The 17,639-nt window shown below is 40.0% G+C and overlaps 1 protein-coding gene across 3 annotated transcripts; it reads right to left on the reverse strand.

Annotated features, from left to right (window-relative positions):
- Positions 1 to 131: 131 nt before the first annotated feature.
- On the reverse strand, positions 132 to 17,555 carry scml2 (Scm polycomb group protein like 2). 3 transcript variants are annotated; one of them, XM_053866153.1, is made up of 14 exons: positions 17,467 to 17,555; positions 15,319 to 15,393; positions 15,127 to 15,192; positions 14,112 to 14,182; positions 13,531 to 13,765; positions 11,739 to 11,827; positions 10,924 to 11,167; positions 4,366 to 4,655; positions 3,969 to 4,089; positions 3,650 to 3,856; positions 2,720 to 2,893; positions 2,220 to 2,438; positions 1,991 to 2,145; positions 132 to 1,425 (listed from the first exon to the last, which is right to left on the reverse strand). In XM_053866153.1, the coding sequence occupies exons 2-14, from the start codon at positions 15,338 to 15,340 to the stop codon at positions 1,300 to 1,302; spliced, it is 2,019 nt and encodes a 672-aa protein (XP_053722128.1). In that variant the 5' UTR covers positions 15,341 to 15,393; positions 17,467 to 17,555; the 3' UTR covers positions 132 to 1,299. The 3 variants fall into 3 exon arrangements, with proteins under 3 accessions (XP_053722128.1, XP_053722126.1, XP_053722129.1); XM_053866151.1 differs by lacking the exon at positions 17,467 to 17,555 and adding an exon at positions 15,979 to 17,460 and having other exon boundaries at positions 13,531 to 13,760; XM_053866154.1 differs by lacking the exon at positions 17,467 to 17,555 and adding an exon at positions 15,979 to 16,046.
- Positions 17,556 to 17,639: the final 84 nt, after the last annotated feature.

Below are 17,639 nucleotides of genomic sequence, written 5' to 3' on the forward strand. Positions count from 1 at the left end.
TCCTCTCTTGAAAGGTTAAGTATTGATGTTGTCAAATACATTAAGAAACAAACTCACACACATGAAGCTGTTTGATATCATTTAGTACAATAAAAAAAATGATATGAAACAAAAACAATCTTTTGGTTTGACTTTATACAAAACAGTTGAACTGTGCAGCATTCAAACTTGTCTACCATCGTCACATTGCATTCCGTGTTTCATGTCTGCATTTAAGATAATAAAACTACACCGCTCCAGAGACATCGGACCCATTTGTATGCCGTTAAAATGGGGGGGATACAAAACCAAGCACATAAAAAACTTAAAATTGACAACTCCCCCCGGCCCCCAAAAAAGTAAAATCTAAATGAGACAATGTTAAAATGATGAAATTGAATTGGATCTTAAATATTTGTGTTTGCACCATGTCGGGTTTTGATTGTAGACATCACAAACAACATGACAAAAACATAAGGCTTTAGACAGGTTAACCGTCCTTCAGGAAATTCCTAGAAAAGAGGGACAGCAGTGATTCAATGCAAGTAACAGAACTGACCCCAATTAGGATAAGGGAACGCCACTCGTCTTCGCACCTTAACGCTGAGGTATATGTGTATAAAACAAACATACAAGTCATTGAATGTTTTCTATCAGTGTCCATCACAGCTTCCCATTCACATGACAACTCACTTTGCACCGTAAACTTTCAATGCTGATGAGTTTCGCCACTCCCTGAAATGTATTAAATAAATTTTAAAACAACAAAACCGGGATATTATTGCATTAACAGATCATGCACTTTTCTATTTGCTCCCAGTCTCAAATCCTTATGTTCATCACGGGACACTTCAACAGTAGGTAAAGAAAGAATATATGCAAAAGATACAGTGACTTGATGTAAATACAGGTAAGTTAAAAGACCAATATTTCACGGCCTGCAATCCAAGTAAGGCATGGATAAATACAGACTAATTGTACGAACCCCCGCCTTTGCTAGACATCTACTTTAATGTAAAATAAATAGTCAGCAATTATTAAAAAATGTGTTCAAAGAGTGATGGGGTGGATGAAAGTACCGAAAACGTACAGTCACAACGTACAGCTGAAGGTATGCCACGTTTTCAATACAACCAGATAGAGTTTTATAACCAATGCCACCACAACACATACAGCTTGTTGGTAGAAATACTGAAAACACTACTGTATATCCTCAATACTTAAAGACTCAAACGAATATAAACCAGTGTGCTTCTTGTTGCTACATGTGTTCTGAGCTGCATCAGTGAGGGTTTCAGGGCTCTCCGCGTCCACAGCCTTTTACTGTTTGGTCTGTTTAAGCTTCTCAATGTGGTGACAGATTTTCAGCGCTGGTCCCAGCTTTAGTCCCATATACTTCATGATGACATCACTTCGCAGCAACATCAGAGCCTTGCCGTCGATCTCCTGCAAAGAATTTCAGTTTGTTGAAATGCATGAGCGATGAAGGACTTTATTGGTTTGATGCTAATCATGACAGTTGTCCTCCAGGTAAATATTAAGGTGTTTTTTTTCTTCAAGATAGATTTGATGATCAAACCCCAGAGCCCCAGTTCATTCCTGGGTAACAGCATGATCAAAAAGATTTATGATTCATTCACATGTTAAAGTGATTGGCATCTGTGTTATTGAAGAAATCTCCACTTAAATTTACGTACAGAACTTCTGGAAATCGGAAATATTTCTGTGTCTGCTCCTTTCCAATCTCTAAGATCAACTTGGTGTAGAACGAATTGGTGTATATATGTTTGGTGTGGGATTGGAATAAATAAATATTTATTCATTCACTCACTCACTCACTATAATGTCCCAGCCTTTTGTGTCACTAGAATGAGCCTTATTGTTCAGTTGTGTTGTATTCGGTTTGTTGGGGCAAATTTAAATCCAAGGCCACAAACCTTCAAGGAGTGCAGAGTTGCTCTCCATATCAGACTGCTTAGTCTCTGAAAAGATAAACAAAGAAGACACTCACATGTTTCCGGAAAAGTTCCACATGCGGACCAAGCGCCTGGGGATCAGCTTCTTGGACGAAGCGAATAACTTCATCGACTGTCCATGAAGAAACATCACTGCCTGAAACCTCCTTCTCTTGCGTCATGTGATCCGGGCCAGTGGTTGAGCTGGCAGCTGTCCAACAATGCAAACACAAGCAGTTGAATGTCGGACTTGTGATGTCCAGAGAAGCCCAGTTCAGATCTTACCTTCCACCTGTCTGTGTGCACGAAGTGAGCTGAAATCGCTTGGGTTTGAAGTGACTCGGCGCAAAGGTGGTGGTGGTGTGTGCGTCTGCCCAGGATAATAGGGTCGTTCCTTCTTTGTGGCTCGATATTCGGACGGTGTGTGAGTCGACAACGCCTGGGGGAGGTGTTTCTTCGTAGACTCTTCTTTTAAAAGGCTGTTGTCTGTGTGGGAAACTGGTTCTGTTTCAGGAGACACAGGAGCGTCATTGGAAAACATGCATCAACTCATGCATCAATCTGAAGTCCTTATATAAATCATTAACCAGCAGGATAAGCAATAGGTTAAGATGTTGCTCATCGGGCTGGTGTTGAGGTATGGCCGTGCTTGTGGAGAGATTAGGCCATGGCTGTCTGCTTTAGGTATGCTATTATGTCTTTTTCTTTCAAAGCTGTATTGAGTAGGCCACTTCAAAAAAACATGAAAACGTTTCAATGATCAAAATTAGCTCCTGGTTCCCCACCTGACTTTGTCCGGTCATAGAAGCGCGTGTTTTTGTTGAAGGGGCTGAACGGCTGCGAGCTGAACAGAATGACACTTTCTAGATGTTGACACATATGTTCCAGGAAGCGTAGCACAGCAGATGCACTGGTGACGGACGGGAGCTTCACATAGCGGATCCCATGTTCTGAACGCACTGGAAGACACAACCAAACATGAGTGTGTGGGATGTATGTAAACACAATAGCTTACACACATGCATTCACAGCTTGAGAAGGGAAAAAAAAACAGCAGATGGTTTTTGGGGTGTCTAGGTTTTCTCCGAGTCCCCCAATATGCACTTCTCCCTCCCACCCAAGCCAAGCTTGCACAAATCCTTAAATTAAACCCCCCCTCCTATTCACCCAATCTCACCCAAACCCTTTCCAGAGCAAACTCCCGTGGGACACCCAATCCCTGCAACCCAAACCAGGTTAGATGCACATGTCACATGTAATTACTGACGCAGTGCTCACATCAGCTGCTGCCACAGGCTCTGTCTTTTATCCCCCCAACCTATCCTCCTCCACCCCAGTCTCTCTCTCACTCACCCTGACACACACACACACATATGCATGCACATACTGTAAGATCACAACTGTGTCCTTAAACCAATTTTACCTGGATGATTGCTTGACCCCAAGTATAAATTGTCATGAATACATTAGAATACACAAAATATTCTTCATGTACAAATGCATTTTGTATCCAGTCACAGTTTTACTACTGAAGGAAAATGCAGTTTAAAAACAACTTTCAAAAGATTAATCATTCAATTTCATCAAAAAGAAAATAAACCTCAAAACAGAATTTAAATGTAGCTGGACTGAAAACCAAATAAAACAAATGAATTAAAGAGCCAGGAAGTTTATCTCTTGACTTCAGCATTTTTTTAAAATAAGGAAGTGCTTACCTCGGATGACTTCTCCCCCCGTGTGAGACTGGCTCTGTAGGAAGGAGAGCATGACTGAGGGCTGGTACGTACAGTCCACGCAGGCCTGAACTGCCTGCTGAAGGACTGCGTTGACTGGTGCCGGTCCAAAATGGTCGGGAAGCTGCTGGACAAGTTTCCGGTCGAGGTGGGGACCATAGTTGCCATGCTTGTTCACATACACACACACTGAGACGAAGAAAGAAGGTCATTACAGTAGCAAGAACGGTGGCTGGAGTGAGTCTTGTGCTGCAGTTGTAGGGGACTGTTAAAGCGTAATAACATCAGTGAAGTTACTGACCTGTGCAGACAACACTTGAGCTGTTATTGTCTACTGTGATGTGACTTGAGTTGAGTCTGGTCTCTGCAGGTGACGCTGAAACTGATGAAGCCCCAGAGGATTGCTCGACAGTCAGTTTTCTCTAGAAAAAAGAAAATGTGTTGTTCTACCTGTACTTGAAACGGTTCCACTGGTTTAATTTGATATCATTTTCTGACATGAAAAATTAAGGAGCACAAATAAAATCTGAACCTTTGGCTCATATAGAGCTAAGAATTTAACAGGCTTAAATTGCAGCAGTGCATGATGGTTATGGTGTTACGCTGTGGGCCACATTCAAAAATCTTTTCCCGGAAAACTCAACAAAGGCGCTCAGCGGAGGGAAGAGTGACCGATGACAACGTCTCGGACATCTCACCTTGCTGCCAGGCTTGGGGCCTCTCTTCTTGTGTGGTCTGGAGGACGGATCCTGTGATGTTCCATTCACTGCTGCTGCCGCCGCCGCCTCAGCCGCTGCCTTCAACAAAGCAATAGTCTGGGATTTGGGGCGACGACCTCGGACACCCTTACGCACAGGGAGGGGCGGTAAGGGGTTTGGAAGTCGATACGAGGTCTGCATGGAGGAGGATGATTTGACTGAAGAGCGACGAGTGGTGAGGGTAGTGGAGGCGGAGGAGGGGGGGGCCAAGAGAGCACCAGGGAGGGTAACTGGTATGAGAGAAGAATGAGAGATAATATCAAATCAATTACCATTAAATTGACCATATTTTAATGCACATGTTATGGCTCTAAAAGAGAATAGCAATTCATAACTGATTTTTTATTTAGGTCACAATGCTGACACAAGGGTTCAATATTGACCGTTCAGAGCTGCAATCGTTCCTCAAACATAATTAGGGAGGTTAGAGATTGACAGGAGCTGTGTAAGCGGCCTCTCCTCACGCTGAGATCAGAGTCAAAAGTCAGCAGCCCCCAGAGGCACATTACCCCCTTAATCATTTCGCTGATATTGCGACACGGCATAACAAAAGACTCGATTATGATGGTGAGATATGACTCACTTCCTGTGCAAACAAACTCGCAGACAACGTGGCAGCTTTCTAAAGTCAATGCAACTGGTCTTCTTGCTCAAGGAAAAGAACCATACTGTAGATGAAGCTTTGGTCTTCAAATTCAATGTCAAGCAAAAATACAACGTGAAGTATTTTTTTAAAGTTAGCAGCATAAATTAGCGCATCCTTGAATTGTAGTGTCACTCAATTCTGACTTGACCCTGACCAACTTGTTATTTTCAGTATTTTTTGGCTGTGACTCTGCTGCACTGTATGATTGTGTTTAATCATCAGAATCTACAAGGACCTCCCATTGATGAATAAATTGTGTAAACTACCATATTACTGGGTCAAACTGTTCAACCATGCAAATCTGGCCAAGCACTGTTAAGTGAAATTGTTGGATAATCTGTGTCCTACGTTGCAGGAGGGGGATACACTCCACAGTTTGTGGAAAGAGCAAATCATTGTAAGTCATTTTTTGCAGATTTTTTTCTTTTACAGAAACAATTATGATTATCAATATTTATAATATCATTATTTATTTTGTTAGAGACTGAGACTGGTTGTAGACATTAAGTCTCTCATGGGACCACGGCTTTTGTAAGAGCCTCCTTGACTGAGGCGATATGCAAAGAGTCTGGAAGGTTGACAGTATTCTCGGAGGGTTCGCTTGGGGCGACCTAAAAGCGACTTAATTGAGAAATGAGTCAAAAGGGGGGATATGAGGGGTGTTGTGTTTTTGAAGCTTGGCGTGCTCCCAGGCGTCATAAACACTGGAGACTGAAGCAATGACTAGACATTCAACCAGCAGCTCAGGAGGTTCTGGTTCTATTTGGATTCAAATGCCTAGATAAAGCACACTGACACGGTTGTACAATTGCAAGTTGAGCACCTTAGTAAGAAATGAAAGGGAAAAAAAAAGACAGCACACCCATTATGAAGATAGTAAGTGCCGGAGAGGGCACTTCCTATAGAAAGTCTATAGAGTTGTGGTTTTTTTTAGGTAAATAATTAGGAAAAACAGTTTCTCCAAGGATGTAACTTCAAGTCAATAAGATGTGAATGATTATTTTGTGGGAAGTCAATGCTTTTCATGGGGAATGGCCCTGGCGAGGTCATAATACTACAGATATGTTTTAGAAAAAAAAACATTGTTAAACATCCAAGCCTTGCGGAATTTGTGCGCACCAAAAAGTTATTGTTCCAGTTATGTTCGGTGAAATGCCATAAGCGCAAATGGTGGCAACTCGTACATTGTCCTGAGAAAATGTGAAAATAACTATCAAAGTTTGTTATGAAATAGAAATCCATTTCCCCTTATTTATTTGTATTTTTGCCATGTACCTACCATGGCATTCAAATAACACATAAGACATTTTTTAGTTTTATAATTTATGAGGAGATGGTAATGAGAATTAAATTCTAAAGTTCTTGTCTTTAAAAAATAACATGAAAACCCTAATGCAGTAAAAAAAGATATTTCCTAATGGCTAAAAAGGAATTGAGACATATGGCCTGGATCGTGAATATACTGACTCAACCCAATGACCCGAGTGAGCCGCCCTGAGGAAACGTGTTTGTGTGTGTGTTAGAGAGAGTAAAGGGTTGCTGAAAAGTGTGTCTGCTGTCTATAGATGGAGGAGGGGCAATATGAAGTTACCGCTCATCTCATTTCAAACCTTCTCGCACACATGCAAAATCTTCAAAACCAAATATCTATTCAACAATGCAGGTTGTTGTGAAAAGTCTATATAGACGCGAACAGAGAATAGCTTTGGGGAACAGCCTCCACAAGTCATTCAAGTGTATTCATGCACGCAGTCTGTTACATGACCTGCCACAAAGACTTCTGTCTCACATGGAGGCTTTTTAATCAAAACGACACAGATGGAAAATAAGTAAATAATAATAAAGTTTTGACAATGCTCCTTGGGCAAAAGCAATGGCACGAACGACCGGACAGGGGTCTGATACAGAGACACATGATTGGAAACACATGGAGCTCCACGCTTCGTTATATGCATCAACTACCGTTCAAACACATATCAATTTTCATTAGTTCTGAAATGGTTGACCAACAGCGTTAATATGACATATTGAAGTAAAGGACGAGGATTTAAACAAGACCACAGGTATAAAAAATGCTCTATGAGAACATGCACAAAGAGAGTCCTAGGTTAAACTGAATCAAAGAATTTAAATGTTGCAGCATGGAGAACTTAAACATGCCTCAGCAGTAGGTAAACAATGAAAACTTTTCAAATTGAGACGCTGCTCTGTTTGTGTCAGACTCACCAGTGAATCCACACCAGAAAGTAGTAGCTGTCCTGCTAAGAAGTAATCGTATCAAAGTCCATACATTTAAACAGTCCCTCCGATGAGTTCTGAGTCCTCCTTCAGACTAGGGTGTCCTCATCATCAGCGCTTTATTGTTCTATTTTTTCTTTGCTCTGTGAATGTCTCTCTTGTTTCACCCCCGACAGAAGCCCACAACAAAGCCCCCCCCAGAACAACTACTACTGCTGGCTGAAGCCACAGCGAAGCTTCCCTCCCAATGAATGAGAAGGAGGAGGAGGGGGAGGAAAAAGGAGGTGGTGTTGTGATTAGCATACACGCTGGGGAGGGGTGGAGGAAATAGAGGGACAGGGTGGGTGTGGTGTTAAGAATCAGCAGGACGGGGGGTTAAAAGCTTCATCTGTGTTATCCATATACTGTATTAGAATTTTATTTGGGTCATGTGCTATATGCAAACTTTAACACCGCGGGCGGGGATGGAGGGTCATGGAGAGCAGTGGGAGAATAAGGGTCATGGCTTGGTTTGGGGGGTAAAAGGTTAAAATGGAAAACTCCTGGAGCCCGCAGGCACATCAGCAAACTATCGCTCATCACACACACACACACACTCTCTCTCACGACCCCCCTCTCATAGTGAAACCCTAAACCAGTAGGACATTCTCCAGTTGAAAGATGCCGGGTCTATCCCCAGGAAAGAGTGGGCAGGGTGAGATATCAGGTCATAGATACGGTCAGTGGAACAAAGAGCAGGCTGATACAAACGGAATCGTTTAGAGCCGACACTTGACCGCAGAAGTTGATGTTGGTGTAGATAAATAACCTTTTTAGGTTGAGCAATTTTGGTTACAGAATTTGGTCATTGGCGGACATGCTTATTTGCAGCATTTCTGGTCAACTCGCAGTACATCGGATGTGGCTCTGAGGTAGGCATCTGAGCTGACAGGTTTAGCTAAACTTGCTGAGAGAAAAAAACAGCAGCTTCGTACAAGAAGTTATTCAATTAGAGTGTGTATCGTTCCAGGTTTTCTAGCACGCCAACACTGTCAGTGAACAAAGTGAAAACACTTCACAAAAAGGACTCCTGCAACAAACAAAAACTGAAAGAATAGCAATAAAAATGCATCATAAGAGGAAGGCATATCATTTATCAAGATTGTGAGTAGACTTGAATAGTTATCACAACATTACACTCTCTCCAAGTCACACCAGACAAAAGTCGAAGGCATTAATGGAGTAGTGGAGCTTGTCTCAGCAATTTGGAGTGAAAAGTGTGGAGCACCCCGGAGAGGAAGCCAGTCCATCACAGGACACAAATAGACAGGCCCAGCGATAAATCATCCATTCATTTCTCTAGATATTTTGGATTGCGGTGGAAACTGTAGCAAGCTCGTACTGGATAGTGATTTTGTCTTGTTAAAATCGGTCATGTCAAAGCTATGAAAGATGTTTTTTAAGAGTCTTAATTTTGTATCACACTTCCTGCAGAGGGATAATTACATAGAAAGCACTTGCTCCAAGTACCCTGTAATTATAACATGCTGATGATAATGAATGGTTATAAATTAGTGTTTACCGCTGATACTACATTGAAAAAGCACACATTTCTGAACAAGAAACTCTGTTAAACTTTGTACATGCTATGAGAGTGGTATATTGAAACTATATAGTGAACTCTGTTGACAGCGCTCTTGTTGATTAATTAACTTGTTCAACTTTAGAAGCGAGTCCCATGGTTCAACGCACTCATCATCGTCAGCACACTTTCTTCAGCCGGTTGTGGGAATATACCGAACTTAGGCAGACTAACGCAATAATTTGGTTTTCTGAGCCGTGATGTAACCGCAGTCATTGGGAGATTGTGTTAGAAGAGCTTGGCTGAGGTGTGCGCTCCCTGAGTGCTTTTCTAGATTATCTACATTGAATTACTCAGAAATTGATAAACATTGTTCTTTCACATTGCAGTATAATAGGGGTGTGCAAAAAGAAAAGACTGGCTTAAATATGAGCCACTACACTTTCCAATTGTTGAGTTTTTGAGTCTAATCCAATCTAATCAATTTAAATGAAGTGGAAACAACAAAACAAACAGATAACACATAACGCATCATGGAGGTGGACGTGAAGATGATGTTTTTTCCCAGCAAAACACTACAAAAATGCCGGCTCATATTGTGAGACGTCACAGACACACAGTGCCCGCAAGTTTTCCACAAAGACAGCTTTACCAAGAGACTAAAAGAATAGTCGCCTGTCAAGGTCCTTTCCTTCTAATTCAACAAGTTTAACTGAGCTACCGTATTCTTAAAGAGCCTTTTTATTTTTGTTACTTAAACCATAAGTAACAGTTGCAACAATTCCATATAAGCATAGATAGATGTTTTAAACTTAGTAAATGTGGAAAAGACACTTAACTGTCTCCATTCGTCTTGCAAAGCGGATTCAGTTAGATCATGAACAGAAATCGGATCAGTAATAGTTGAATAAAATAATTTCAATCGAGTCATGGCCCCAAAAATCGGAATAAAAAAAATTGAGAGATAGTAAAAGATTTCCACCCCTACTGTATACGCTAAATAATCTTGCCATGGTACTTTGTTTTTTAAGATGTTGATCAACTATTCTGGGATGCTCCACGCGCACCATCCTGAAGTAATATCTGAAATCTTACGTATATTAGTTATTACAGACTTATGACTAGGGATGCTCCGATCGGGAGTGGTCTCACTTACATGAGCCCCTAAAACTCTCTGTGCACGATCAAGTGCGAGCGCTTTAAACGGTGTATTTAATTTTGGCGCACTTCCCAGAACAGCATTTTCCCAAGCATGTGCTGCAGGATGCACACTTTACATGACAGATTGAAAGAAGCTCCACAGCAGAGATGCTGCTGCAGAGTGAGCAGCGCGTATGGAGGAGTGGACGCAACCAGCGGGGCCTTGTCAGAGCACCGGCTGTCACACATGATCAGTTGTAGTGATCAGTAACCACCAATCACGTTGAAATGGGCCGATCACAATTGGTGACCGATCAATCAGAGCATCCCTCCTTATGACACAAGTTATAATAGACTTATTAAACAATGAATTACACAATCACAAACAGGGTCATTCTTCTTCACAAAAACAACTTTCCTGACCACACAAAGTTTAATTACTGCTCCTTCTAAGAAATTATTATCTCAAATAGCAAGACTCAAGAAAAGCTCTGGTCTTAAGAAGTTAAAGAATGAAATGTTGCAATACAGTTGGGCCGAAGTGGAAACAATAACCTTATTTCACATACTCTCAGAACTGACCAACAACAACTCACTGCTGGACACAAGAAAAAAAAACTTCCAAAAAGAACCTACCACGGGTCCAACCAGAATTTCACCTTGCAGAATTTCTGCAGATTAGGCTGTAGTCTATTAACATGGGCATGATACTCCAAAGAAAATTCAAAACTCAAATTAAGTACGTATCAAGGACCCAATGATACTCCACAGTCCACACACAAGCCTCAAAAAACAATACGATATAGAATAGAGAATGTCCATGCATATGTTCCTCTTTAAGACAAGAAGCGTTTCATGTTATTGTCTATAACAATAGAGAGCATTTTTACAAGTAATGAAGAGTTTTACTTACAAAAGTTTCCAGGAGGCTGCAAACTGTGTTTAGTCAGAGCACACCACCCCACGGGGAAGATATCTCTGGAGTCAAATGGGCACCAATAGTCAAATGCACCTCGCCAGCCATCGAACATTATGAAGATCTCCTGACCCCTGACCTCTCCCACAGTGGCAGGACAAATTAGGTAGGGGTTTTTTCTATCCACAGCCTCCAGCTTCATGCCAGGCTGGAAGTAGTTTTTGGCAGGACTCGCTGGTTCCTGAACAAAGATATGAGAGCATTGATTGTTGAAATTTTTGGATTATTCACAGGCTTCTTGCTCTTTATTTTATCAACATCTTATATGGTATTAAAATACATATTAAACAGGCCTTACACTCATGAAGTCTTCGCTCATATTCTGTAAAATATGTATATATATGTATACAAGTTTATGTGCCGATTTATATTTCAACAGTGTGATTCTGACCGCTACTTTAACTGCTGAGACGTTTGCTGTGATTGGAATCCTTAAATGCCACTCTACCTCCCCCCTCTGTCCATATGGTTTACTGCAACCAAGAGCTCACACAAAAAGGACATGGAAGAAATCCAACCACAGCAGACGCTCGTCAAGGCGACTATGAGATTCCGTGAGAGAGTATTACATAAACCACCAGGCCTTACGTGCAGTGCAACAGTTGTTGTCAACATAATGTGCTACAAACAGAAACATCTAGTACCCAATATCTATTCAGATGCTGAGAAGGGGAGACTCCAAAGGATCTTTTCATCTTTCAAAGTGGTGTGAACAACTCCCAACAATAATAACACTGACTCTTCACATCTACCTTCTTAAAAGCAGAGCTGGGTGCCATCTCAGCTCCACTCAATGTCCGTAGGAGGAACATGGGCCATGAGGAGGCGTTCATCCTAAAACCTGAAAGCACAGAGAACAAAACAGTTTGTTGCTGAACTTTTATTCATTCATTCACTTTAGTGACTTAAATTTCTGTAGCTTGGTAAAGCTCACGTGACTGAACTAGAGGAGAATTATGTTCATGCCACCTGATCCTTGGTGTGGTCCAAGTTCCCCACCCAGCTGAACAGGCATAAAGTCATCTCCATGAAGAGTCTGCCATCGGCTCCTACAGGACACTTTAACTATTTTCCCTTCATTTTACATGTCTTTGTTACTATGGAACTCAGGTCTGATTTATCTCAATGCTTATTGAGTGTTGAAAAACAACATGGCTTTTATTAACTTATTCATAATGAGGAAATCCATCCTGGCCAACAACATGAACACTAAAAACCAGAAACCCTCATGCACTCTCATTTACACAGTCACCACCAACACTACAGCTGACAAAACATGCACTCACAGTAGTGTCCACGTAATTTAAAAATACTGACCTTGAAAGAGCAAGACACTAAAACTCTGTTTTAAACACGTAATAGGACAATCACTGGACAAAACCACAGCAGCATGCAGTTACACAAGACATTTATCTCCATGAAGATGCTACAGCTACAATCCCTGTTCTGTTTGATGGAACCAGCCTCTGACCTACAATGTGTTACTCAGGCTGTGGATTCCTTTCAAGTGAATTCTAGACGTTATTTATAGTATGAAACACATTGAAGTGATCAACAACTGGTGAACAAAGAAGAAGATACACTCCTAACTGCTGCCCAAACAGAGTACACTCAGGGTGGAGAAATATGAATCCAATAGTGGCACTGCATTATGGGACATAAAGTAGAAGTGGTGGGGAGGCACGGGCATCTTAAACGCCCTGTATAGCATATTAGACGCTACCTTTAAGCAGAATTCCCATTTTTTTCCTCACATTTCCAATAGCAACACAGGGGAATGGGTTTTAAATCCTCCAAGCCTCTGAACAGCGCCTTCACAATAGCAAACACCCAGGAAAACTACAGACCATTGCTATATAAATTGGTGTCTGCATCCATCCATTATAGATTCACAAGTCCTACAGCATTTAGCTAAATACAACAAACATCATCTTGACTTGACAAATCTACCAGGCAGATGGTGTTTTTCAGAATCATTTGAGTGTAACAGGAGTGAGGCCACATGTTTGCCCTGTCGAAAAGAAAGTCTGCTTCACCTGCCTAAACAGGCAAATGGACCATCTGTAGTAGTAGTAGCCAGCACACAGGTGGAACTGTGATGTGTAGACTTGCTGGTTAACTCAGTGGCACCTTCAACACGTCATAACGTGATGGTGCACCTTCACCAGTTTAGGAAGATTACACACCGGACTATTAATGCTAATTAATGTTGAGATTTTTATGTGAGAGATAAATAAAAATTATAATAAAAAAAATAATAATAGCAATCGCATTGCAGTTGACGTGCGGTGAAAAACCCAGAATTGTGGTGAGCCTGTTACTGGTGGGCCAGTGAAGCACACTGACTTCATGCACTTACAATTGTTGATCATTTGCCTCCCTTTAATCTTCAATTCTGTTCTTCCAGAGCATATATATATATATATATATATATACATCAGCTCTTATTCCATTAAATGGCTCAAGCTGTCACCAACTGATAAAACCTGCCATGACTTTTTGTTAAGTGCCAGCTACAGGCCAGGATTTTAAAAACAAACTCACCAAGTGGAGGCTGTAGCATGTCTCCATTCCGTTCACAGCTTCCTATCGGTTGAATTTCTGATGAGTCCACAAGCCTCCAGAAGTCGTTGGTGTTGTCACTGCCGTCCAGCCGCAGCCGGAGGCGAGTTCCCATCATGCCCATCACCGTGGCGATGCACACAGAGTTGGGGTTGCGAGGGTCTCGGGCCTCTAATTTCATACCAGCCTTGAAGTCATTGGAGGGCGGAATTCTGGACTGAGAGAGAAAGTAGAAGTTTATTTCAATACCACAACAACAATACTTGTCTCCCTACTCCAAACAGGAGGGAGCCGATGAGACAAAATACTTTATCACAGGAATTATGAGCAAATGTCAGATTAATCAGATTACCTGCAAATGTTAGAAAACAAAACGTAAAAAGTAAAGGAAAGCAATCATGTTGTCTTTTTTGGCATCTCCCACTGCACATCAGAATAAACCAATCTGGATCATCATAGTATCAATGAATCTTACTGGTTGATCTCCTTCTCTGTTATCTCACACTGCTTCACATCAAAGTCACGTGCAAGATGTCATTTAAAAACAAAAATAAAAATCAGACCTGTCTAAAACTAGATGGCGAGGCTGCAGTTGAGGATGTTTTTTGTAGATACTCTTCCCAGCTGAACGGTTCTGCCAAAGGACAAAAAATATAGTTAAGGTTGAAATAGGCAAAGTAATGTGTAATATATATATATAATAACATGTAAATCAATTGACACAGCTGAAATAAAATAAAAATGCACTCCCCTCTATGTAGAAATAGCCAAATAAGTGAGCACTTTAAAGGATTACTTGAGCTGAGAAACTATATAATAAGTCAAAACTAAACAAAGATATTAAAACACATTCTGAAGAACATTCTAAGCGGTGTAATATAAACAAAGCATTATTATTATTATTATTATTATTAGCCAAGCGACTGACACAAAACTGTCTAGGCAGAATTAAACCTGTGGAAGTTTTTTTTTTCAAAACAAGCATAATATTGTCAATTCACTGCTGAGCATTTTCCACCCACTTTCAAGCTGAACAAAGCTTTTAAAAACAGTTCAACTATTAATATCTGCACCAACATTTAATTCTTTCAAGCTAAATTGACTTTTAGTTGAAAAAAAAACCCAGTAACCGGTGATGGTAATAATGCACTGTATCTCATTTTAAAGGAAGTAACTCATAATTCCTCTTTGCAACAATTTCAAGACACACTCAAAAGAAACTCAAGCTTTATCCCTTGTAATTATTTATATTATCTAATCATCAAACTTAAAAGATAAGTAATCCAGAAAGACAGAATATCTCATTTAAGTTTTAGTTCATTGAAAACAAATGTAGCAATGATATTTACTAATCTTGTTCAGTGTAGTAGAATTGTCAATTGGACTTCATAAAATGTTTCCTGAGTTGAACTACATGAGGATGTATAAAATGATTCAATGACTCAAATTCCATTCCCATTAAATATCATTAAGTATTGTAGAATCTATCCCCGGTTTCACCTTTCATATTTTAGACAATATTATTAATATCACCAGCAACAGCTGAAAGAAACTGGTCAATAAATAGGAACCACAGACCGTTGGATTTGTCAAGGGCAGAACCCGCAGCAATGTCGTTCTGCTTCTCCTTCTCCTCTTTTGGATCTAAAACAAAATATCAACCTGATTAAGATTTGAAAACTTAAAATTTAATAACTGATTTATTGAACTGAATTGCTCGTAGTCAAAGTACCGCGTGACATTATAAAGAATAGGTAAATGGAGGTCTACCTTTATATGCTGTTCTACCCATGATGACCAGCGAGGAGCACTGAGCGATGCCACGGAATATTTCCTAGACAGACACTGGAGGATACACATTGGATTACAAAAACATACATCATTAGTAAGGATTACACATCATTTTAATTATGCATAAAGGGGATATTAAATCAGTTTTGTGATAGATGATTTTGATGGAAAATTGATTCAAATTGAAAAGAAAAAAATTTAATAGTTTGGTTCAGCACATAACAAAATGACAAAAGATAAATCTACTAACTTAATAGACCTACAGCGGAGAAGTAAATTAGGTTAAGATAAATATAATATTTCATTAGTTTAAATTCAAATTTCAATACATTTAAATGATAATATATATTCATTATATACCCCTTATTAAATATCAAACAATTGTTTCTCGATGAAAGGCACTTTTGATGATTCCTAAGCTCTTGGTTACTTCTGTATGAAGTAATTTACTGAAACATTTCAATTCAATCAGATTTCATGCCCTTTTAAATTCAGTGCTTTACCAAGGCTGTTCTTAATTGAATAAATGACCATATTAAAAAATATTGACAGAGATTGTAAACGACCATATATTGTCAAAATTATGTTTTCATTCGGCCTGTCACTTTGCTTGAGAAATGAAAGTAAAATCCAGGTTACCAGTGGTTTCAAGTTAACATTCCAGGTCAGGATTAGGAAAAGCCCATAGTCCATGTCATCCCAGGAATTCCAATATGACGAGTGATTCAGTCCAAAGACGGAGAATTTTGATGCTATCTTCTCAGAGCAGAAAGATCTGTGTTTCACTGCGCAGCATCTGTACTTTATTGAGATGGGTCCTCCTGCTGAGGACCTTCTGTCTTCGCAGCGAATCCCATTGAGTCAGACGGAGCAATAAAGATTCCAATCAGCCATAAAAAGCCATTAGGACGTGTGGAAGTTGACGGTCTGCTAGTCCACATGAAAAGGATTCCAGTTCTGCTGCTTGCTATACAGACCAGCTCAGTGTTTGGACTGACCAGTCTGTCTCACACCAAACTGCCCAGTCGAACAGGAAGCACTTAATGTTTACAACCTTCCTCTCCACAAAGGAGGGCGGTGATCTGGGATTGGTTATATGCACGGCTTAGGTGGAAGACTAAGACTGAATCCAGACACTAAGAAACAATATTATACTCAAATAAACAAATTTGAAACAAGAAGCAGTAAGCTTGCATGAGCAAACAAAGATTAAGGATGTATTGATTAGAGTTAAAAACTTGCGATGCAAAAGAATTACGCAATACAATAGGAACAACATGCATTCTGATGGAACACAACCGACGATGACACTTTAACAATACAATTCAACAAACTTGTATGTCGTTTATATTTAAAAAGCGAGTAATATTTGTGGGTTGAATTAATTGTAGCTGTACTGACTGTACCAGTACCGTTTTGGTGCCTTATATGCATTTATACAATTCGAATTGAATTTATTTTTCTGTTCTATCTTTTCAGAAACTGAAGCAGATAAATGTATGCATTTTTTTTTACAACATATGAAGGTCGACGCTAAATAAATAAAAAATATAAATACATGTACATTTGAAAAATGTAGCAAAATTGTTTGTATAAATAATGTTTCAAATAATATACAAGTCTGAACTAAAAAAAATGTGTCATGAATACAAAAATAAAAATATGTCATACCATGCATGCTAACTTATTATTTCACATACTTGAAGTTTTTCGTTGTGTTCATCTAGGCAAAAAAAGCGTTTGGCTAACACAGCGGCAGTTAGAATTATATAGATAATATAGATGATGCACACATGGAAAAGGTGTGTGTGACGCATTTTCAATGAGCTTGTAGTCACATTAGAGTGGGCGGGACAGTTGTTCATCAAACATTGAAAACAAACGAACTTGGATTATTTTAACGTTTGCCTCGATGTGCTTTAAGTGTGACGATGACGAAGGAGAGAAGAAGAGAAAACAGAGAGCCACTGAGCTGAGTTGGATGAAGCTACTGTACAAGAAGAAAACTGTAAACACACGATTGTACTCGTCAGCGAGAAAAAATGTTCATAAAAGAAGGATATTTTGAAAAAGAAACAACCCTTGCGCCGTACAACAAGAGGAGGAAGAGAGAGAAGTGCTACAAACCGTGTGAACGAGCTATTTTGAAGAGATTCTTCACTTTCTATCAGACGCAGGCCGCCGCCATGTTCGCTGCAGCACCGCGCATGTCCACTGCGCACTTCTCCAACAGCTTCTTCTATCAGCAGACTGATCGATATAAATTTGTCATCTGAAGACTAGACACTTGAATCAGTCTG

Source organism: Synchiropus splendidus, chromosome 5, assembly GCF_027744825.2.
Source record: "Synchiropus splendidus isolate RoL2022-P1 chromosome 5, RoL_Sspl_1.0, whole genome shotgun sequence".
NCBI lineage: Eukaryota > Metazoa > Chordata > Actinopteri > Syngnathiformes > Callionymidae > Synchiropus > Synchiropus splendidus.